General features: G+C 38.8%; 2 protein-coding genes and 1 pseudogene across 2 annotated transcripts; 1 reads left to right on the top strand and 2 right to left on the bottom strand.

The window, feature by feature from the left end:
* Window positions 1-4,598: 4,598 nt before the first annotated feature.
* On the bottom strand, window positions 4,599-4,982 carry LOC148197538 (uncharacterized). Its single transcript, XM_088115014.1, has one exon. The coding sequence runs from the start codon at window positions 4,980-4,982 to the stop codon at window positions 4,599-4,601; it is 384 nt and encodes a 127-aa protein (XP_087971140.1).
* A 6,461-nt stretch (window positions 4,983-11,443) lies between these two features.
* On the bottom strand, window positions 11,444-21,593 carry SKS3 (SKU5 similar 3). The gene is made up of 9 exons (XM_047320951.2): window positions 21,362-21,593; window positions 18,584-18,693; window positions 18,230-18,500; window positions 17,996-18,134; window positions 13,644-14,004; window positions 12,976-13,341; window positions 12,794-12,872; window positions 12,238-12,434; window positions 11,444-11,849 (listed from the first exon to the last, which is right to left on the bottom strand). The coding sequence occupies exons 1-9, from the start codon at window positions 21,494-21,496 to the stop codon at window positions 11,723-11,725; spliced, it is 1,785 nt and encodes a 594-aa protein (XP_047176907.1). The 5' UTR covers window positions 21,497-21,593; the 3' UTR covers window positions 11,444-11,722.
* A 1,741-nt stretch (window positions 21,594-23,334) lies between these two features.
* LOC148197537 (uncharacterized) lies at window positions 23,335-23,943 on the top strand (annotated as a pseudogene).
* The last annotated feature ends 879 nt before the right edge of the window (window positions 23,944-24,822 follow it).

Raw genomic sequence — 24,822 nt, 5'->3', positions numbered from 1 at the left:
AAGTTATCCTTTTATATCTTTGATTGATTGGTAGGGATACATCGGTCGTTCTGTATGGTACACAGACCCCCAAGTCCGAGACAAACCAGTTTGGCGAAGGGACTTTAGAAGACCAGCTTTGTCGTTCGACATGAAGTTATCGTTGGCGATTAGTTCGCGCCAGGGGAAGTTATAGAGTGGTTTGATTTATACCATCGAATGCGGTTTTTCGTTTGCCGCGCTAGGTAAAAAAAACCTAGTATTTCAAACTGGACCATAGGATCTGGTTACATCTAACAGTTAGGATTGTTCCTAGTCCCGAGATTTACTGCTTATAAATAGGATGGGTACTTCCTGTCATTTTCACCTTTTTTTTCTACCCCATTTCTAGCGCGAGCACTTGTTTAATTTTAATAAAGGTAATAATGGTTATTGTGACCATATCTTCGTTTGAGGAGTCTTCGCGAAAGGGGAGGGTGAGTCACTAAAGGCGGCGTCTCATCTACGGTAGCGACGGAGTCTTCGTTGACCTTTATCGGGTCAATCGAGCAAGGTGAAGGTCTGGACGCCGAGTCAGCAGTTGTAAATGGAGAAAAAGAAATAATGTTGAGTGGTTCACGGAACTTCGTGTATGATGAAGTGATCATAGAGGGCGCTGAGGAAGAAGATGGAGAAGGTGAAGTACTTCCTATCATTAGTAGTTATGATTGGGCTTCTCATAATGTTAGTGAGTTTTCAACGTGTTTTCAGACGAAGGGTCAATTGGGGGATTGGGCCGAACGTAATTGCATATTGAGGTCAATAAAGTTCGGTCCATTGTTCAAGTTGACGGCCTGCAAGGGGAACAAATGCGTCTTTCACGGAAAAGGGGACAACCCTAATGACTTCTTCTTCGCATACGTTTATCTCTTTCATGAGATGTTCGTGTGGCTTTCCTTCAGTTCCTTTCAAATGGATGTCCTGAGGGTTTTAAACATTGCACCTTCTCAGCTTCACCCGAACAGAGTTAGACTTACATGCAACGTTCGCGGTGATTTGCCAGGTGCTTAACCTAATGCCTACACCCGCGACCTCTTTTGCATTATTTCCGTACGAGGCCAGTTGCCAAGCGTGGTTAAGTGTCTTTGATTTTCGAACAAGGAAAAGCCTTGTTTGAGCTTTTCTCTCTTTCGTTTAAGGGTTTCAAGGACAAATTCTTTAAGGTAAAGATTACAAAATTCGGCTGTTCACGTTTCTTTAATGAAAATGGGCGGCCAAAGTTCCCTTTGTATTGGACATAGAATCCTTCCAAGTTGACATCGTTGTTGAGGTCCGAAATGACTTCGACTGAGTTAGGGGAGCTGGACGTTCTTGATGAGTTGCCTTGCCAACTCCCTTCCTGAAAGCTTATCAACTGTCTTGGGTGGGAAGAACTCAGTACTAAGGTGTTCGGTATGATGTTTCCTTTCCGCACTTCACGAGTTTGACTTGATTTTAACATAGCCAAACTTTTTGTTATTCTTTAGGCATTATGACTTCCTGTAATCCAAAGAGAGATGGGTTTAAGGCAGTCGTTGGACGAGTGGAGCATGAGGAGTCGTCTAAGGAGCCTCAAGCTACTGGGAATACCACAATAAAAGCTCCCTTTCAGTCCCGCGCGCCCACTCCGCGTGTGACTATGAGGGCTACCCCTTCTGCGTCTCACGCGATTTTGGAATCAACTCATATCCCGACGATCATCTAAGCTATGCCACTCAATGTTTTTCCTTCCGTAGAGCAGGCTAAAAAGAAGAGGAAGATTGACGGGGAGGGTGAAAGGCCTTCCTCTCATAAGAAGACCAAGAAAGTCGCTCCTCCACCCCGACCACTCTCTGAAGGCATTTTGAGCTCGAGATTTTGTCTTGGCCACAAGATAAAGTTCCATTTAGCCGATGACAAGAAGGGTGCGCTCGAGCATATGTCTGAGCAACAAATGACCTATTTTTCCCTAGAGTTGAATTTTCGGGCGGCTTAGCTTTTATTAATTGGCACCTGACTTATGCTTCCGACAGTGGTAAGCTTCATACTCAGTTGCAGGATTGTCTTGGGGAAAACATGAGTTTGAACTTCAAGCTTTAGGAACTTCGGGAGGCGGTAGTTGCTCACTCCAGCTATGATGCTAAGCACGAAGAATATGCTCAGTTGTTGGCTGAAGCTAGGCGAATAATGGTTGATGCCCAGGTGGCCGGACGCATTCTCTAAGACAGTACGAGTGAGTTTAAGGAAGAGGTTCGTCAACGAAGAATGTGGATCTTCAAGAGATCAATAGGAAGGTGATTGTTAAGCGAGATGTTCCTCGACTGAAATTAGGAGTTCACTTAGAACATTTCCTAGGTTTTAAAGAAACAACGAGAGTTCGCGTAGAACGTTCTTCATCGTTCAACTGGAACTAAGAGTTCATTTATAACGCTCCCTAGGTTATAAAGAGATGACAAGAGTTCACTAAGAACGTTCCTCGCCACTCGGCTGAAACTACGAGTTCACTTAGAACATTCCCTGGATTTTAAAGAGACGATGAGAGTTCACTTAGAACGTTCCCTAAGTTTTAAGGAGACGACGAGAGTTCATGGAGAACATTCCTCGTCGCTCAGCTGGAACTAGGAATTCACTTAAAACGTTCCCTAGGTTTTAAGGAGACGGCGAAAGTTCAAGGAAAATGTTCCTTGCCGCTCGGCTGAAACTAGGAGTTCACTTAGAACGTTCCCTAGGTTTTATTGAGGTGTTCCATATGAAGGCAATGTAGTAGAATCCTCTTATTTCATTAATTCAAAACAACGTTGTTACATGGGATTCAACTAAAATGAAACTTCAAGTAGGATGCGTTCCAAGTGTTTAGAAGCGTCTTCCCGTCTTGCCTTTCAAGGTAGTAAGCTCCATTCTGTAACTCCTTTGTGATTCGAAAAGGTCCAGTTTGAAGCCAACTTCCCGTGCGTACAGTTCTTTTTGGCTTCTTTAGGTTTTCTCCACACTAAGTCACCCTTTAAGAAGCAGCGAGACTTAACTTTAGTATATACAAACGGGCTACCAACCTGTTTTGAGCCTCTGCTCGAATCGCGACTACTTCTCTTCTTTCGTGTAGAGTGTCTAATTAACGTCTTAGATGTTTGTCATTGAGGCTCAGGTCCTCAATACTCCTCCTAAGGGAGGGCTCGCCCACCTTCATCGGGAACATGACGTCTGTCCCGTAGGTTAAATTGAAAAGAGTCTCTCCCATTGTGTCGTGCGGAGTGCATCGATACCCCCATAAGCCCTTAGGGAGTTCGTCCGCCCATGCACCCTTTGCATCTCGCATGCATCATTTTAACTTCGCTACAATGGTTTTGTTAGCAACTTTAGCTTGCCGTTCATTTGAGGATGGTCTAATGAGCTTGTGACATGTTTGATTCCCAAGCCCTTGTAGAATTCTTCCAACCTCTTATCTATGAAATATTGCCCGTTGTCATTTATGACCGTTTGAGGTAGGCCGAATCGGCAGATTAGTTTCTAGACAAACTTTTGTACTCGTGGGGCAATTATCGTGGCTAGCGGCTCGGCCTCTACCCACTTTGTAAAGTAATCTACTACTACGAGGAGGAATTTCTTTTGCGCTCAGCCAACGAGAAATGGTCCCACGATGTCCATTCCCCATTGAGCAAATGACTAGGAAGACACTATGTTGTGCAACTTAGCGGGAGGTAGTTTTGTGTCGTTTCCATACTCCTTACAAGTTTGACATTTTTTAACGAACGATCTGCAGTCTTTCTCCATTGTTGGCTAGAAGTATCCAAACCTAAGCGTTTGGACTTTCAGAGTTCTCTAACCAAAATGTTGTCCACAAATCCTGTTGTCGAGTTCATTCATGACATATTGCGCCTCTTCTGCCGATAGACATTTTAAAAGAAGGGCAGAAAAGCCCCTTTTGTAGAGGTCGTCGTCGAGTAGGGTGAACCAGGCGATCATCTTCGAGTCAATGGTGCTTAGGTTCTCTCCTTCATCCCGCTTTTCCAAGAGTTGTCATATTTTGCTTCTCCAGTCTCTCTCCGCTTGGACGACTCCCATAACAAGTACTTCTATCGTTGGTTTAGTTAGGATAAGCCTGATGACCAATGATAACTGGCATTTTTCCTTCCGCTTAACTAATTTGGACATGACATTTGCCCTGGTGTTAGCCTCTCTTGGGATATGTAGAATGCTCCAAACCTCGAAACTCTTTAGTAGCTCTGTAGCCTTGTGGAAGTATTGAAGCAAGTGGTTGTCTTTGACTTGGAAATCCCTTTTCATTTGCCCAACAACTAGTTGGGAATCCATTTGACATTCCAAATTAGTGGCTCCTAGGTCTTTGGCCAGTGCTAAACCAGCTATCAACACTTTGTACTTGGCCTGGTTGTTGTTGACATTAAACTTGAACACTAGCGATGGTTCCACTACCAGGTCGTTCGGTCCTTCTAGAACGGTGTCGGCTCCTTCGCCCTTTTGTTGGAAGAACCATCAACATGTAGTCGCCAAGGTTGTGAATGAAGCTATTATGAGCCTGGAAAATCTACCGCGAAATCTTCTAGATGTTGCCCGCTCATAGAGCCACGTGGTTCGAAACACAAACCGAATTCGGACAACTCCATTGACTAAGACACTATCATGCACGCAATGTCAGGCTTTCTGAGAATTCTCGCCACGGGATGATCGATGCGGACAACTACTCTGTGACTTTGAAAGTATGGGTGCAAGCGTCGTGCGATAGTCAACAAGGCCAGTGCTACCTTTTCTATCTGGGAATAACGCTTCTCCGGGCCTTGCAACACTCGGTTGATGAAATATATCAGTCTAAACTCAGGATTCTCATGTGCGAGAGTCGCATTGACTGTCGCCTCTAAGACCGCTAAGAAGAGTTTGAGGTCATGCCCCCTAACTGGCTTAGCCATAACAGGTGGGTTCGCCAAAATGGTTTTGAGTTTTGTGAAGGCCCTTTCACAATGCTCGTCCCACCTGTCTGTTGTATTTTTCTTCATGCCTTTCAGAATAGGTTTCACCCGTTCGACAAATTTAGGAACAAACCAAGATACAGATGTCAGCCTCCCTATCTACCGTTGTACTTTTTTCAAATTTTGGGGACTCCTCATTTCTAGGATGACCTTACACTTGTCGGGATTAGCCTCAATACAGCGAATTGTCAGCATGAACCTAAGGAATTTTCCTGCCAGGACACTGAACATACACATGGCGAGATTCAACCTCATCTTGCATCTACTCACCTGGGGAAAGACTTCTTCCATGTCTCGAATGTGGTTGGCTACTAAATCGCTGCAGACCACCATATCATCAACGTCCACCTCCAAACATCTCCCGATTTGGTGGTGAAAGACTCTGTCCAGAAGTCTTTGGTATGTTGCCCCCGCGTTCTTGAGGCCGAAAGGAATCACCTCGTAGAAGAACTTAAACCGTTCGATGATGAAGGCTGGTTTTGTTCCTGTCAGGAGCAAACATGGGTATTTGGTTGTACCCTGAATAAGCGTCCAAGAAACTGAGTATTTGGTGTCCAAATGCACCGTCTGCTAAGTTGTCAATGCTGGGGAAGGGGTATACATCCTTAGGGCATGCTTTGTTTAGGTTAGTGAAGTCTGTACATATCCTCCACTGGCCGCTCGCCTTCCCCATCATCATCACGTTCGCCAACCACGTAATGTATGTCACTTCGCAGATAAAGCCGACTTCCAAAAGTTTATTTACCTCAGTTTCCACTGCTTTCGTCTTCTCCTCCCCCAGCCTCCTCTTCTTCTGTGCTATCGATCGTGCGTCTCTAAATAGGGCCAGTTTGTGGCTTACGACAACCGAATGTATTCCTGGCATGTTTGCGGTCGTCCAGGCAAACAAGTCAGTGTTAGCCTAGAGCACCTTCGTCAAGGCTTGCTCCTCCATAGCTGCCCAACCACCCCTCATTGAAGTAGTCTACTCTGCCTTTATCCCCAATAAGCAAGGTTTCATTTCACCAAGACGTTCCAGGCGATCGTTGGTATTTATTCTTGGATCGAGGTCGTTCATTGCTACCTCTGAGTGTTTAACTCTTCGATGGGGATGAAAGGCTCGACTTTCAATCTAGCTATGTAACATTCTCGTGCCACTTTCTGGTCGGCTCGTACAGTATAGATAGTTCCCTTATCAGATGGAAACTTCATCGCGAAATAGGGTGTGGAGGCTATGGCTCCGACTGCGTTGAGGCATGATTGGCCTATCAATACGTTGTATGACATATTTGCTTCCACTAAGAGGAACCTTGCCCTTAACTCCTTGTCATCGCGGCCGGTACCCAAACGAGTTCTCAAATCGACATACCCCTTATTATCGACCCTCTCACCAGCGAAACCTACAATTTGCTCGTTAAAAGGGGTGATAAGGTCTTCGGACAGATCCATCTTCAAGACGGTCTTCGAATATAAGATGTTGATGGAGCTGCCTTAATCAACGAGGACTTTACTAACACTATACCAAGCGATTTCAGCCATATTATCATTAGATCGTCCTGGTCCGGATCGGGTGTGTGAAAGTCATTGTCTGTAAACGTGATAGGAGGTAATGTCCTGACCGTCCTATCCACCGAGTGGACACTTTTTAACACCCTCAGGTGCCTTTTTCTAATAGAGGATGAGGCTTTGCCTCCAGCAAAACCTTTAGATATCGGGTTGATATGACCTCGGAGTGGTCGGTCCTAACTCCTACTACGACTTCTACTTCTCCTTCTCCCTTGATATGATGTTTATTATCACAGTGAGATCGCTCGGGGCTTCGCCGAGGTTACCTTCTTCTCGGTGGACTCCTCCTCACCCTTTCTTCCTTTACGTACCTCCTAAGGTGCCCCGCTCGGATGAGCTCCTTGATCTTATCTTTGAGGGTGACACACTCCTCGGTGGTATTCCCCTAAGTTTTGATGGTATTGGTAGTGCTTCTTCCCATCAACATTTCTCAAGGAAGGCTTCTTTTTAACAAGCGGAAGAAGCTCAGTGCTTAGGGTCTTTTCCAGGATTTTGGCCCTAGGGGCGTTGAGACAGGTGTATTGGTGAAATTTAGGCACTAGAGGTAGGTCCTTGGGATGAGGTCTTACTCCCTTCTCACCGTTGCCGAACGATTTTTTGCCTTCCTTCTTATCTCTTACAGTAGATGCCTCCTCTTGCCTCTTCATGCGAAAAATCCATATGTCTTCGACACAGATAAACTCAACAGCTCTCTCTTGGAGTTCATCCATGCTTTTTGTGCTCTAACACTTAGGTTATCCATGAACGGTCCTACCCTTAGTGCCGACGATAAGTTATTTATGATGAATGTGTGGTTGACATCTCTCACCTGTCGAGTCATCTCATTGTACTGCCTCATAAAGGCTTTCAGTGTTTCCTCTTTCTCCTACTTCGTGTTGATTAATGCGATGTGTGTTAGCTCTTGGGCACGACTGGATGCACACTGCCTACCGAAGAGGGTTTCCACAGTGGAGAAGCAATCCACCGTGTTGGGAAGGAAAGTGTTGCACCACGCCAATGCTTCCCTTCTAAGCGACAATGAAAAAGCTTTGTACATCACCGGGTCGTTGGACGAATAGAATGCCATAGCGTTAACGAATTATCAGAGGTGATCGTTCGGGTTGGTCGATCCATCATACTTCTCAAATGTAGGAGGAGCCTTCTTAGGCATAGGAGCCTCCATGATTGCAACTGTAAAAGGTAACAAACCCCTTGCGCGAATATTTTGAATAGGGACGAGTGCCTGAGGCTGTGCTACGACACTATTTACCGCCTTCCCTTCTCCACTATTAGGGTTAGTGCGACTGGATGTCGGACCTGCCCCGTCGATTCCCTGTCTTGCTACGCTCGGTCTTCCCCCGTGGTCACTATCTTTCGAAGGGGTTGGGATTAGGGAGACCTATTAAAAAAGAAGTGCTTTGTTTCTCACACCAAGAGGGGGAGGGGGGGGGGGGGTGAATTTGTGATGTATAAAAATGTTTGCTTTTAAAATCTTTTTCGCAAAACAGAAAGTCTTTAAACTTTTCTTGAATCATAAGTAAGAATATGTGCAATGCAACAATTTACTTAATCGAATGTAATGACAGTATAATCGATTTAATGCAAAGAGAAGGGAAAAGAAAATTCAAACACTAAGTTTTTATACTAGTTTGGCCAAGCCTATATCCAATGTCCTTTTAGTCAACCCGAGATGGAAGCTAATGCACTATATAGATATGAGTTTTTACACCAAGGGCTTTACAGCGACCTCATGTCAAAATGTAAATCATCTCTCTAACTCACTAATCTAACTATAGGCAATACAAAAACAGACAAGCAACAAGAACAATCCTCTTCTGTTGTCAACCCCTTTGAGACACCCTCAAAGTCAAGAACCACGTTCTTCTTCCTGTAACACCACAGGGAAACTAGTAACACTCAGCGTTTGCCAAAGCTTTTCCTGATCAAGCAGAATGCACCTTCCTATGCAAAACGATCAGACTTTATATATCAACCTTGCTTCTTAAGAAATCTTCTAGACTTTATCACCACGGTAATTCTTGTTTCTTGGAGCTTTTCTCTCTTCTGTAAGATCTCAGATCATTCACTAAAAACAGATATGAAAGTGTAAATCGTTATTCTTCTTACAGAATTCAAATCATGCGTTTGTATAGTGTAAAGCAATTCAGACACTTTTTAATCGATCATCTCATTAACCTAATCGAATACGCAATTCAGTTATAACAGAATAACATCAATCAAAACAGTTAATTGAATGCACAATTAATATAATCGATTTACAATAAATGCTTGGTCAACATATTTAAAAATTTGACCGTTGTGACAATTATGTCAAACATTTAACCAGTTTTCAAATATTAACAAACTCAATCGAATACAAGGAGCATGCAATCGATTAAGTAGAAACACTTAGCATATATTTGAAAACTTTTCTTCTCAAAATACATCACAACACACTTGAAAAATATTTGTGCAACCATACGAGTTTTAATCGACTTAACAAATAATGTAATCGACTTAAAACTTGTTATTTTGCCACACTTTAAAGTTCAAACAGCCGAAGCTAGGTGCTTGTGATTTTTCATTTCCGAAACCTCATATTATGCATACACAGATAAAATCACATATCAAACACAGTGGTATGCTATAATCAACACATTATGTTCACAAATATGCATGAACAAATACAACATAGTAAGCATAAGCATATCACATGTATAACACATTACATACGCATGTGTTAATATTAATTATGTGTTGTCATCATAAAAAACACAGATATCACTAAGATTGTGGGTTCAGCTAAACATGTGTTCCCCTATCAACAATCTCAACAAGACTGAATGTTGGGCGGACTGTTCTCCTTGTCCAACCGCTCGGAGTACATGATTTCAGCTTCATGTTTCCTCTCCATCTCCATCAACTGAGCTTGCATTTGCGCTTGCATTTCCCTTATCATTTTCACCGCGTTTTGCTGTTCTCCCATGTTTCTTGTGGTCACCATCAGGTTTCTTTCATTGTTCTCAGGCCCCATTGTGGGTGCCAAAATGTTTTGCTATGTAGGGCCGAGACGTACACCTTTAAAATTTCGAGTTACCTTTGCGCCTTTTCTTAGTTTTCTTGAGTTCCAATCACCTGTACTTCTCTCTTTTACATAGTCCAAGTCCGAGCAGTGAGTACCTATTAAAGGCACTTTGACACTCAAGTTAGTATTAGGTTACCAAATCAGTTATAATTGTTAAGTCTTAAATGCTCAATAAATGCAATCACCTACATTCTTACCTTGCTTATGTATTTATAGTTTTTACATTAGGCCTTTGAATAGGGCTGACCCAATTGAGACTCAATATTGCTTAAGCATGTTTTAACTTTCTTAATGTAAAAACTCTCTTTTTTGATCCGTTTAGTATACTAAGTTATAACTTTCCTAAGCTATCCTTTTATATCTTTGATCGATCGGTAGAGATATCGTTAGGGATGGCAACGGGACAGGGCGGACACAGGTAGTGCCTACCCGCAACCCGACCCGTCGGATAAAACTGTACCTGCTACCCGGCCCCCTACCCGCACGGATACTTGTTTAAAAAAAGATTTGCGGGTATTTTAAAACCCCAGATACTCGCAAAAAATAAAAAAAAAATATATTTAATACATTTTTAGAATAAAATTACAAAATATATATATAATATAATATAATATAAATTTTAATTTTAATTAAATTTAACCTAATAAAATATAATTTTATTTTATTTTTAATTAAATTTAATTAAAACATATATAAATTATTAATTTTTTTTAATTTTTTAGGGATAACGGGTACCCACGGGTGGGTAGTATACTACCTGTACCCGATCCATTTAGAAACGAGTATTAAAATACTTGCTACCCGTTACCCACAGGTAGTAAATATCTACGAATAATAACTACCTGCTGCAAATTTTACCCGCAAATACTCGTATCCGTGGATAAAATTGCCTTCCCTAAATATCGTCTATATGATACACAAATAATTTATTTGAAGAAATTAAGAATAGGATTATAAGTTCATCATAGCACAAATTTATTTGAATAAGAATAGCTTTTATTGCATGGTTGGATAAGATAAAGAAGTTAAACCTTAACTATTTCATTCCATTGGAATAACCTGTTTTTTCTTCCCCTACCAAGTGTTGAACAAAATTCTCCCATTGGTTTTCGTCATTATTATTATTATTTTTTAATCCTTTTTCCATCTCTTTTTACTCAGATATTTGCAATCTACAGAATTCATTATGAATACTTTATGGTACTTGAGCAACTTGGTGCTCTCATCAAAATCCTAACACACCACAATGCTCCATATTCATGTATAGATATTTACAAATTACTCACCAATAAAGTCCTCACATTGTTAGTGGAATTCAAACTCAATTTAATAAAGGTTTAATCCTTTTCGACATCCCTATTTATGTACGAATGTCTCAATTGGGTCCTCGTTTTTTAAAGTGTATCAAAATGATCCCTAATTTTGAAAATTGATATCAATTGAGTCCTTTCCGTTAAGTTGGCTGGACGACGTTAAAAAAATTGATGAGTGGATGCTGAGATGACGAACGAACGCTCGTCCACCAGCGAACGAACGCTCGTCCACCAGAGAACGAACGCTCGTCGACCTCTTACTGCTGGACGACCGTTCGTTCGCTGATGGACGAGCGTTCGTTCGTCATCTCAGCATCCACTCATCAATTTTTTTAACGCCGTCCGGCCAACTTAACGGAAAAGACTCAATTGATATCAATTTTCAAAATTAAGGACCATTTTGATACACTTTAGAAAACGAGGACCCAATTGAGACATTCGTACATAAATAGGGATGTCGAAAAGGATTAAACCTTTAATAAAAGGAATGGTCATCAAACCATATCCTTTTTATAGATAATAGATTGTTGAGAATTGAATAAAAAAACAGAAGAACACAACAACAATAATAAGGAATTTAAGGATCAAGCATTTCTTTAACGACTTTCCCTTACCAAATTAGTTGGGTAGGAACATCGTTGGGGGAAGGTTACAATCCTCCAAAATTATAAATACAAGGAAAAAAGAACTTTAATATAGGATTCTAGTTTACAATTATGAATACGTGCACCAATTTCTCCAACATGTTGTACATACACAAAATTTCCTTTCTGACGAAAAAAACTATAAATCTTTAAATGGCTACTGTCATATCACAAACAATAACTTTCTTTGTCTTAATTGACTTAAAGTTCAACACCCGACATACCAAATAAGGTTTCAAGTAATGCTAGAAATAGCATGAACAACAAAATTAGAGAATTACTGCAAAAAGGTGATCCCCCAGAGAACTGGAATTTGTGAGATTGATCCCTGCAGAAGAGAAACAAGCAATGGTGTTACTATTAATACGAGTCCAGTGCAAAAAGGTGATCCCCCCAGAGAACTGGAATTTCTCTCCCGTTTTTTTTTTTTTAAATTCTGTATTCAAAATACACTGATTTTGATATATTAAAATAGTTTTTAGTATATTTTATTTTAAAACATCAAAATCAATGTATATTAATGTATTTTGAAAGCAAATCACAGTGGCAGTACAAAAAAACCCAGTAGAGAATTCAATCAATAACATCCTTTTTTCATTTAAAGCATGAATCTTGGTGAAATTTTGAGAATTTGATTGTCTTGTTCAAGTATTTTGCTATTGCAATTTGCAAACATGGTAGACAGCTAAAGTCGTTTTCTTTAAAGGAGCTCTTACCTTTGAAGGGAGGAAAGTAAGCCACAGAAAATTGCATTGTTAGGCAAAGTATTTTCATCGGTGTCTTTCTCTGGGTTTACAACGTGCACATAAACTTCTTGGCCCAGATACCAAGAGTTGAGGTTCTCCGCACGAAGGTTCCAAATACCGGCATTGTCAAGAGATACCAAAATGGCTGTCCAAGCACCAGGAAAGACCTGCAGACAGGTTAAATCGAGTTGTTATAGCATATACAGTTTATTTTTGGTCACCAAAAGCTACTACTCTGGCAGAGTAAATCAAATTCATGTGTCACTTTACTTGCAATCACATGTTCTTCCATGTTGGAACAACTAACAAGAAACTGTCATAATTTTAGCAAAGAAAAATTGCTTTGGTCAATTGGCGGCAAAGCCTCTACAAAAGAGAGGACAAGAAAAGCAGAAATGAAGTAATTCTTGGTTCCCCTTGTTATATGTGAAAATGGTCCATTCCAACATAACTTTCACGTAAGTTTTTGAGCAAATGTATGGACTTAAGATATTATGGTGTGGCTAAGGAAGTAATGCAGTAATACCTGTGTAGTGCTGCGAGCCACACCATCCCATTTATTGTAAGTACTCCTGCTATTTTCCGTCCATACTCCAAAATCCATGCTACAGTTCAAATGAGAAATTCACTCACTCTTATCCTCAATTTAAGTGCGACATGGATAAAAAACCAAAATGATAAATTGAAACTTTAAAGCTAAAATCTCACCCAACAACAAAGAATGCATAGCCATCCAAATGATAGCTCTGGACTGTAGTGTCATTGTTTTGAAATATTATTTCCATAAAACCTCTGTAAGTACCATTAATCAGAGAAGTATCAACTTTTGGGGGTCTGTTCATCAATCTATTTGGAAAATCAATCTTGTACACACCCAAAATTTTAAATTGTTGTGCAAGCTTCAGGGGTGTTGAAGGTGGAAAGTATGATATACCATTAAGGGTAGTTCGCCACTTTCCGTTTATAAGCTCTGGAGGTCTATTAAGAATAACATATACATCCGTCACAGTAATATCACCATATTTGAAGGAGCCCTGTGGGTTTGGACGTGCAGCACCAGCAGAGACATTCCACCTATAAGTACCATCATCGAGTGAGATTTTGAACATTCAAAATTTTGATATTAAAATACTCTAGATCTAACCATAAAATCTAAGGTGTGATCAAAGGGCAGAAAGTATATTAAATAAATGTTGTCCTTTTTGTATTGGCCCCTTAAACGCCAATGTCAAAAATACATAGTGTAACAACTCAGGGACTATATAATCCAAGACTAAAGCCAGGCATCTTTAATTAGGCTAGTCTATAATACTGTTCACCTTGTTTATTTATCAAAGCAAAAGTTTCTACAAGGAGACAAAGTACCAACTAATAACCTTATTGATCTTGCTTGATTTATTGAGAAGGAAGGATCATCTTCACCCAAAAGACTAGGAAGAGGGCCTGAAGCAGGTCCCAGAGAATTGGAGTAGTGCAAAATGGCAACTCCAGTAGCTCTAGCCCATGATGAATTAACAAACCGAGGACTGGCAACAATATAGTAATCAGTGCTGGCATTTTGATCCATTGTAACCAAGAATGAATATGACTGACCCACATGAATATCCATGTTGGTGTAGTTTTGCTGAACCGTGTATGATCCTTCAGTCTCCACAAGAAGCAAGTTGTGATTTTGTATCCTAAAATTCAAACTTGATGAGATACCAACATTGTGAACACGTAGGCGATATGTTTTCCCTGTGTCAGAAAGAATGATAAACAGTTGATGATACATGAGTACAGAAAAATTTAAGTTCTCTCGTTTTACAAACTAATTAGATATCTAGATTAAAATCATTAAAGTATCTGCAAATTCTTGTTTGAGCATTTCAACACGAGTGATAGAATTAAAAACCATCTATTTTTTGGTGAAAATCTTAGGTGTTGCGTAATATGGAGGACATCTTAAAGTTCTTAGAGGTCCTCTTCTAATCATGAAAATTAGTTCCATCCTAAAGAGTCAAGCCGCGTATTTGGGAGGCAAATTTTAAAATCTAGAGACCCTTGATAATTGGAGCCCTGTGCAGAAGCTATGTTTGTGCATGTTATTCTACGAGCTGAATAAATTTTATGCCCCAATATAGAAGAACGACATGATCCAAGAAAGAATTGGGAGGATGACAAAAAATGATATCGGTAGCAAGACATACTGGCGGAATAAAAGAATATACAAAAAACATACTTAGTCTCTAGATCAGATGATCATGAAACATAAATGCATACACTTATGATATAAAAGACTTTGCCTTGTCACATATAACAATTAGCTCAAGTCAAGCAGACAAGAGTTTGGTCTGGGCATTTCAGGACTAACATAGAATGACTGGTAATAAAATACCTCAAATTTCAATAACTCGGTAAAAAACTATTATTAATTCTATACTTCATTAATCTAGTAGTAGGTAAGGAGAGCTAAAACCTCTTTCTTAGCTTCTGAAATTTATAAGTTTAACTAATCTCTTACATTCCTCATAAATATACAACATTGACCAATACTTGAGAGCTAAGCACCGCATATATAGTGATTAACTGTGATAAAAATAACAAACATCTGAAAATGAAACTTCAAGTTAAAAAATATTATATTTCCAGCTTGCACGAGGGAGAGGCATTACAGATTTTTAATACTACCCAGATAGAATCTGGATCAGAAGATGGAGATTCTTTGGTTTGAAATTCTGAACCAGATTCACCAAAATTTGTGATTTCCAATAAATTTAGAAATGGAGTGTTGCTAGCATTCATCTTTAGATAAAGATCCAACCACACAATTAAATACTCCACTTAACATCTCGGTCTTTTTACCAATCTGGGTTAATTTGCTTTTGAAATTACGTGTCTTGGTTGCTTTTTAAAAATTTACAAAAGGGTTAAGTCGTGCTTAAAAGGCACGACTTCGTTGTGAAGAAGTCATCACCACCCTGGACAACTTCTAAACTGTTTAGGTGAAGTTGTGGAAGCACAAGGCCACTTCTGTGTGAATGTTGAAGTCATGAGGGTTAAAGGGGACTTCCTTTAGGATTAACCATAGTTAATCATACACTTAGTCAAAGTCGTGGAAGGGTTGGATGACTTCTTTAGCTAAAGTTCTGCAAGGGTTAGACAACTTCTTCCAAAAGCAAAGTCGTGGAGGGGTTAGACAACTTTTGCTTTGCTAAAGTCATCCAAGGGTTAGGCGACATCTTTCAAACTAAAGTCATGCAAAGGTTAGGCGACTTCTTCCAAAAGTGACATACACTGTAATTGATTTTTTAACTGAAGTTGTGCTTACATGTAGTGCTTACATGTAATGATTTCGGTGTGATTTTTTTTGCTCGTGGTATGGTAACATGACTTTAGTGTAGCATAGTTTCTTGATTATTTTTAACTTGCATGGTGTATGTTTTAGAAAATTGAGATTGGGAATGCATTAAGAGTCTTTCTCCATCTATTAACCTCTTAATTGCCGAAGATATTGCTGCAAGAGTTGGTTGTCCACTTGTGAAAAGGTTAAAATTTTTATTTTTTCTTCACAACTACCACAAAAATACTATGATTTGCAACTTATTAGTTAACTAATATTGTTTATTATTGTGTACATGAAAGATAGGGTACCCCAACAAAATCCCCCTACTAGCACAATGCCTTTGATAAAAAAGTTGTTAGATGACTTACAGCCCAGATAGGTTATCATTCAAAGTTGTTATAATTATTTTCAAAAATATTATTTTCATACTTATGAAATTTATTGTAGTTCCTCTGGACGCCTTATACCAAAGACAAAGTCGGTCCATTGATTACTGTTGAGTTTTCTGCAGTTAGTCGAGCCTATGCTTCCTCTAATCTGTTTTGCCACAGTTGAATTCCACCAAGCTGATCGGCACCAATTCGGCTTCCGAAAAATTATTCCCGTCCAACCTTTAAATTTATATCAAGTTCATAAAGAAAATATGAGAGGGAGAGCAGACATATTTTGGCTCGAGTATCATCTAAGGTGGATAGCTTATTGGAATGACTGACACACTCGTCTCATTCAAGGTACTCGGTTTATTAGTAATGGCCATTTGTGTGACACCACAACATATATGCAGTGGTACATTAACCGTACTATCCACTATATATCACCTCCCCAACCAACATCTGATGACAAGGTAAGTTTCATTCCTAAAACATTTACTCATGTGTTTCTTTTTTATTTATGACCAATTTTCATATTCTTCACACAGTGACATTTCCCCAACCTCGATATCAACATGTTTTTCATATGCTTCTCCCTATGGTAAATAGTTTCATGAGCACATAGTCAGTCTAGTCGATCTATTCTGCAGCAAACTCCAATGTCCACACGCGTGGATCATCATCAAAATCAAAACCTATCTTTTTAGTCACCATACCAAAGTGTTCAATACACGTAACATTTTCTCTACCCAACCAGATCTTTCTGGTCCACCAAATATATTTGGAACTTCTACATTCACCCCCACTGCATACAATCCCACATCATTCATGCCACATTGTCGTTCCAAGGTCTCGATGATGGTGACAATGACGAAAATGAAGACAACAGTGATGATCAACTACCACCTTCATCTGAACATCATCCCTAACAAAGGCCTGGAAGATAAACAAGACAATGTTGTGGGACTTTGTCTCTCTATATATATATAACTTATCTCCCACTATGTATTTATGTATTTGGTGATCAAACTATATTTGTATTACAATTTCCATGCTTAACTTGTCTTGTTAGAATTTTCCTTCTCATCTTTGTACTTTGTTATCTTCTAAGATTCACAATTAACAATTATAATTCTCAAATTTTTCCAAAACACACCATGCAAGTTAAAAATAATCAAGCAACTATGCCACACTAAAGCCGTGTTACCATTCCACAAACAAAAAAATTACACTAAAATCGTCACATGTAACCATGAATTCAATTAAAAATCAATTACACTGAAGTCGTCACCTTCTTGCACGACTTCAATGTATCTCACTTTTGGAAGAAATCACCTAACCCTTGCACGAATTCAATTTGGAAGATCTCACCCAACATTTGCTCCACTTTAGAAAAGTAAAAGTCATCCAACCCCTCCTCCACGACTTTGCTTTTGGAAGAAGTCATCCAACCCTTGCACGACTTTAACAACCCTTCCACAACTTTGATTAAGTGTATGCTTAATTACGCTTATCCTAATGGAAGTCGCCTTTGACCCCTGACTTTGACATTCACAGAATAGTTATCATGTGCTTCCATGACTTCACCTAAACTGGTCAAAAGTTGTCCAGGGTGGTGACGACTTCTTCACAATGAAGTCGTTCCTTGTTAGAACGACTTAGCCCTGTATGTAATTTTTTAGAAAGTAACTTAGCCCTGTATGTAATTTTTTAGAAAGCAACTTAGATACGTAATTTCAAAAGCAAATTAATCTAGATTAGTATAAAAACCAAACCTTAACATGATATTCCAGCATGACTTTATTGCCTCGTATATTTCAAATCCAAACCCTTCTATAACTATCTGTGACAGACATGGCTTTATTATATTATATTATAAGTTTAGACATATAACCTTCATGTGAACTCCTCTGGAAAAGAAAAGTTCTAACGAGAAGGAGGATTGTTGCCAACTTGCCATGTATGTCACTGTCACATACCTCTCCCATGCTTATAAACTAAGTGAAAAAAAATTCATTGCCTATGTTCTTACCTGGTTCCACATTTATTATTTGGTAAGAAATGCCATTTGGGACAAGATTGTCATCATAGCGATAAGGACCTAGTCCATTAATAAGCACTCCGTCAGGAACTCCAAGGTCAACCCCATTTTCAACATCTTTCCTGAGATCCTGTTTCACCATATTTCACCATATGAAATGGTCAAAGTTCTCTATAAAGGAAAAAGAAAAAAATTACCAAAGTCAGTCAGGGAAAGCAAAAGGACCTTATGACTCCTGGTGTACCAATCACTCAAAAATAGGGTAATATCTCCATCTGGCAATCCAAAGGGAACAGGAATAACTGGTCGATTGTTTATGATGATACTTCCGTATCCTCCTGCAGCTTTCTGGAAGTTTAGGGAAGGGAAGTAGAAAAAGCTCCCTATCTGATCTTTAACTTGAAACTCATATGTCCAATTCCACCCTGCTGGAATTGGACAGTTAGTTCCTGAAACTCCATCCTGCCAAGAATTTTTCCGATGTTGTATGCCATTCCTGCATTTAACTACGCAACATAATCATTTACCATCATTATTACTAGTTACATGATCATTCATGACAAAACCCAATTATGTTACCATGTTAGAAGTAATGGTTCATCAAGATTGTTCTTGACATTGATAACTACATTCCAGTTTGTAGTGATATTTAGAGTTGGTCCTGGAAATTGTCCATTGATCCCAATAACCTGAAATAGAAATTTGTTAGAAAAGAGGGTTCATGAGAAGCAGCATTATTCATAGGTGAGTATGAAGCAAACAAGTAAATGCAAAAAGCTATAGAGTATATTAAAAATACAGAAACAAACTGCATGTTCTTACATGCACTAGTCTAATAAAAACGAATGAAATAAATTTTACGCACTCATACAACACCTAAGATAGCTCGAGTACAGTGTTAATGGTCAAACATATCTGAAAGTGAACAGGTTTCTCCAGAGACTTTGGAGAGTTGTCTTTACTATTCATTTGGGATCTAGGTGAAAAAAAGAGAGCACGAAACTAGGGATAAGTCAAAAGGCTTCTTTGTTAGTTTGTAACATATCTAAATTATTAAAAGGTTCTAGGATAGATTCTTAGTAGTCTAATGAATTTCAGGGGTGATTGATAACCTAACATTGTTGAACTAATTCACATCATGTCCTTGTAAATTCTTTCCAGTGTGCCAAAGTATTTAAGAAGAGGAAGGGGAGTCTTCCTTTTGTTTTTTACTCAACTGAATTGAATGGTGGTATCATGGTATGGTTATAATTAGTAGTGACATTATGAAGGCATTTGAAACCATGAAAACTTGGGAAGTGCATAACTATTGGAAGAACATTAAAGAAATAAAACATGGGCGTGGGGGGATATGGTGTAAGCAAAGTGAAGGTTTGTACATGTTAAAGCTTGTATGGATCATTGTCATTAAGAAAGTAGATTAAAAACATCATGGTATGTGTTATAGAAACTTCAAATTTTCAAACCACTAGAATTGGCCTAGTGGTGGAGTTTGGGCAGTTAGCACGGCGTCTTGGTCCAGATCTCATTTGTACTACACAAGAAAAAAAGCTAGAATATCCTCATTGAAGCTGAATTAGATCAGGGAGAGACCGAAAACCAAAGATGTAAGTCTTATCGCCTATTATACCTCTAGATCAAGTCATATCCTAGGCTTTCTCAGTATAAAAAGGAAAAATATATTTGGACACCCCATATGTTATTCAACACCAAGTGAGACAGAGATAAAATAATAGGTATAATAGGTGATAGAAAAAGAGAGAAAAGTGAGAAATTAGAGGTTTTGATCGACTGTTTAAAATAATAGGATATCCAAAAATCATTGCCCCCTAGAATGTCAAAGTATAAGGGATTTGGCCAGTCAGGTATTCACTTTAACTCACATCTCTTTGCTCATAAAGAAGCCTAACTAGAGTGTCAAAGTGTCCTTCATTGCTCTACTGCAGCACTCAAACCTGCTAGTGTTTGGTTCTTAACTCTAGGACTGAACAGGAGAGTAAGAGTCTATTGCATACAACGCTGGTTTGTATCCAAACAGGTACTATGACAACATATGATGATTACTTCACTGTTTAGGTTGATGCTAGGATCCTCAGCGACATCATAATCAATTCATAACAGATCAACAATGACGTAAAATTATTGCAGAAGGGCATTGTCAGTTAGGCTCTACTTTGGTTTTCAGCTCAGCATTATAACGGGAGACTATTCATGATGAACATAAAGTAATTTGATGGCACTCGAAATTTAATGTTCTTTTTCGTTTTATTTATCATTTGAACTGGAAGGTTCCTCATCCCCACCCTCCTCTTCTCCGAAAATACCATAAAACATGATTTACAAGGAGGCACCGAATGAAAATCAACCACAGCCCCAAAAAGGAAACCCAAAAGTACTAAAATATGTTGGATTCATAGAGATTTCAGAGATTATAACTTCTTAAGAACACTATAGAAGGTGATACTCGACTAACTTTAATTGTTTATATTGTGTTTGGTTTCTGAAAAGAGAAATAGAGCGAATGGAAATAGGACAGAAACAAGTTGAAAAAGAGAGAAATAAGTAAAAGATAAAATTGAATGTTCAGTGATTTGATAGAGTAGAAATGGGAGAGAAATAGAGACATAACCTTTTGAAAGTTCTATAATTTGATAGAAAATAGGAAGAGATAGAGGGGGTGAATAGATGTATGCAAGAAATAATATAGTGGTCCCCGAATTTATTTCTTTTCTCCTTTCCCTCTATCAAACGCTCAAAATTCTTCCCCTTCCTTCTCCATCCTTCCCCTCCACTCCACCAAAAGACACCCTTACTGAACGTTTTGAGGGCAAAAAATGGTAAAAATCAGATCCCATCTAAACTATTCACCAGAAATTCCAACATGCAAGAAAGAAGTTAAATTCATCTGTTGTTAATCACAAAATGCCAAATATTTAGCGTACCAAAATTGACATTGGTAGTGTACTCTCTCCTCTTGTCCGTTTGAGAGTTATAATAATTAACACTTAATTCAGAATTAACTATTAAGTAAATACTATCAGAAGGGTATATCAACCGACATTTAATTTACCACAAAAATTCAGGCATAAGTAAAAAACATTTCTTGCTGAAAACAGAATTACCACCACATATTAGGAAACACTTGACCATCCCATTATCAATCGAGTCACAAACAGAACTTCAGATTACAACACAAGCCTTAATCCAGAAGTACATGGAGTTTGGCAACTTGCAAACAAAGAATATTTCAACTTTTTCAAAAACTCTTGACCTCAACTGCATCCAACATTGGTATGCTATGAAAAAGAAAAACAAAGCCACACACTATACAATTGCCAAAGAGAAGGAATAACCCACCTTCTGTTTAACTCCAAGAGGGGAAGCTGAGGTGTAAGTTACCGTCCAATCATAGAAAACATAAGGGTCACCTGCAAAAGTAACATCTAAGAAGCATAGAAGCGTTGTGAAGAACCAAGAAGATAATGATGGCATCGTAGTTCTCAGTGAATCTCTCTCTCTCTCTCTTCTCAATTTCTGTCCGCAGGGAGAGAGAAATTCTGAAGTGAGTGAACTTACCAATTCTGTGCATCACATGCGAGAGAGGTCACTTTCTGACTTTTGCGTCCAGTCGTGGGTCCCTCTATGTTTATCTTTTTCTAGACTTAACGGCCTTTTTTTTGCCATCGTTTTGTCAATTTATTTTGACCCTTTATCTTTTTACTATCTTATTAGCCAAGTAATCACATGGCTTGATAGCTTTTTCTTTTCAGTTTATTTTTCTAGGTATTTTTTTTTAAAAGTGTGTCATATTGGTCTTCATTTAATAAATTTGGTTTAATATCCAATTTTGTTCCCAGTTTGGTTCGGAAATCTCAATTTAGTCCCTCATTAGAAAAATAATTGTAATGGATCCTTACTTGTAAATTTGTGAGTCAAGTTAGTCCCTTCCGTTAAATATAAGCAAACAGAGTTAATGTGATGATGATGTGGCAGTAGTTAGTGGTTAGGTGTCAAAACGCAATTGTGTGCGTGCTTACGTGTTGTTGAATTAGAGAAGTTTGAGTTTTATTAAAAATTGGGTTTATTTTAATGGGGGATAAATTGGCAACAGTTAAGGTTTTTAATAAATTTTGTGCAATTGGGTCTATCAAAACGACTTGGGGGACCTCCCAAGCTGCGGATAACAGGGATAGAACTCCCACAACCTCGTTTCAGGCCAACAGAGAGAGTCCAGCAGACGGGACGTCGCCTTGCAAGATACTGTGATCGGTTTAAAGTTCCATTCGAGTTCAATGCCATTGCACAGAAATGGGAAACCATCAGAGTTGAGGAGTTGAAGATAAAGGAAAATGAACTTCTTGCAGTGAATACTATGTTTAGATTTCAGAATCTACTTGATGAGACAGTTGTGTTGAATAGTCCCCGGGATGCTTTTTTAAGTTTAGTAAGGAAGGCAAATCCCACTATCTTTATGCATGGTACTGTCAATGGGAGATACAATGCTCCATTCTTTGTAACATGGTTCCGGGAGGCCCTTTTCCATTAAATCTGAGTGCGTGTCCCAGCCAAACGTGCTTCAAGAGCATTTGCAAAGCAATGGGCCAGCCTCTGAGTCCCCTCACCCAGCGGAGAAGTATGTTGCCTTATCTGCTTCAGCAATTCATTAGTAGACACACGATCATCAGAAGAAACAACATGTCCTCAGATCCAAAACTCCTTTTGTGTTGCCTTGCTTCTTAACACGGCTCTTCCCACCACCAGACTTGTTTGTTTCTTCTAATTTCTTCTGTGCACTCGAGGATGCCCTAACTTTGTTTCTATTCAATTGCACAAAATTAATTAAAAACCCTAACTCTGCCAATTTATCCCCAATTAAAATAAATCCAATTTCTAATAAAACCCAATTTCTAATAAAACTCAAACTTCTCTAATTCAACAACACGTAAGCACGCACACAATTGCGTTTTGACACCTAACCACTAACTATTGCCACATCATCATCCCATTAACTCCGTTTGCTTATATTTAACGGAAGGGACTAACTTGACTCACAAATTTACAAGTAAGGATTCATTACAATTATTTTTCTAACGAGGGACTAAATTGAGATTTCCGAACCAAACTGGGGACAAAATTGGGTATTAAACCAATAAATTTTGTGTTAACATCGTTTCTTTCATTAAATATGCACAATGACGTTAACTTTTTTTCTCTCTACTTTTCTGCAGCATACCTCTTTTTTCTTTTTCTCAGTGTTATCTTTTCTTCTTTCTTTTTACAGTACAAAAAAAGTGAGAGAGAAAATATTGTTATTTTACAACTCATTGCTAATGGACTTTGAAATAGATGTTATTTTTTAGGTGTGCTAGGGGATCTTCTTCTCCATTGAAGTTAATCGTTTTGAAACAATACGTGATGTCAAAGACAAAATCCAACTTCTCCAAGATCATCTCTACGTCTGTACAATTTCGATCCTTCACCACTCACGCATTCATCTCTTTATTGTTACCGATGATGCCAAAAATCTTCCGCCGCTGCCACCCATGCGTAGCCCTTTTTTTCTAGCACAACCGCTGCAACCTTCAACACTTCCAAGAATCGAATACGATCCGCTTATGATGCCGGATATCTCGTCGTTATCGCAATAGCGGATGATGACGACATTGATGGCGAGCGTGAAAATGCCAAAGTCCAGAGATCGTGTCCATATAGAATCGGATAGAGAGGACACCGTTGGAAAGCTGAAGGAAAAGATTGCGGCGGGCAAAGATATGCAAGGTGTGCCTGCGGATAGGATCGTGCTGCAGTTGCATTCAATGCACCAAGAATTGAACGATCACATGACTCTGCAAGATTATTCAGTTGTAGACAATCCTGAGATTGATGTGTTCTTGAAGCCTTACTTATGTTTAAGGATGCACTCTTTAAGTTTATCGTAGTAGATTCTGATACAGACTTAATTTTATCCAAGATTAATCAATTCAAGCCATTCAGTCTTGTCGAAACAATCGGTACCGTTATAAAGTCGCGCAGCGGAATAAAATACTCGGAAAGCGTGTTATGATCACAAATCAAGTTACGATGGTCCGTTTTAGAAAATCAATTTTCTTAGAGAAAATTTAACAAACAATTGATGTGCATAAAACAGTAACGAGTGTAAGGAATAGAAAAGTTGACACACTGGATTTTTTTCCTGGTTCGATTCAAAAGAATCTACGTCCAGTTGTTAATCACTATAAAAAGTGATTAACGATTTCACTAAAATCAGTTTCAACAAAATACAATTAAGAATGAATAAAAACAGAAAGATAAAACCTTTCTTCGACCAATGAAATGGAAGCAAGCAATCTACACTTTCCTTCGACTGACGAACCGGAACAGTGCATAACAGTTCTTCCTTCGACCAACGAACCGGAAGAACAGTAGCGTTGCCAACTCGAAGAGAATCGCTCCGACCTTTGACCCACAAAGCGTGAGCTTCTCCTTTTCACGAGACTAGGCAGTGCAATGAACTAGCTTATGGAACTTCCTCAGATCACACTGTATTCTCAAAAGCTCAGAGTTATTTTCTAAGAGTTCTGGAAATAACTTATATAGCCAACTGGTCTACGTTCGCAGAGATGAACTATAACTGCCACAGATAATCGATTATTGTTAGTGATAATCGATTATTTGAGTCCGTTACAGGGTTTTTCAAAAGTGATAATCGATTATCTTGGGAATAATCGATTATTCCAGAGACTTTGACAATTCTCATCAGAACTAGTGATAATCGATTATTTGGAGTAATAATTGATTATTCCAAAGCAACGAGGTTT

This window comes from Vigna umbellata, chromosome 5 (genome assembly GCF_029865625.1).
Source record: "Vigna umbellata cultivar VRB3 chromosome 5, Vumbellata_1.0, whole genome shotgun sequence".
Lineage (NCBI taxonomy): Eukaryota > Viridiplantae > Streptophyta > Magnoliopsida > Fabales > Fabaceae > Vigna > Vigna umbellata.
This window is presented reverse-complemented; position numbering and strand designations above follow the sequence as displayed.

What these genes read in the sequence shown, in the direction of transcription:
- LOC148197538 (XM_088115014.1), bottom strand. Translation starts at nt 4,982, where the DNA reads ATGAAGAAAAATACAACAGACAGGTGGGACGAGCATTGTGAAAGGGCC.
- SKS3 (XM_047320951.2), bottom strand. Translation starts at nt 21,496, where the DNA reads ATGCCATCATTATCTTCTTGGTTCTTCACAACGCTTCTATGCTTCTTA. An exon ending in GGTACACCAGGAGTCATAAG is followed by an intron (nt 18,135 to 18,229) that starts GTCCTTTTGCTT and finishes ATGGTGAAACAG; the next exon opens with GATCTCAGGAAAGATGTTGA. An exon ending in AATCAAGCAAGATCAATAAG is followed by an intron (nt 13,342 to 13,643) that starts GTTATTAGTTGG and finishes TGGTACTTATAG; the next exon opens with GTGGAATGTCTCTGCTGGTG.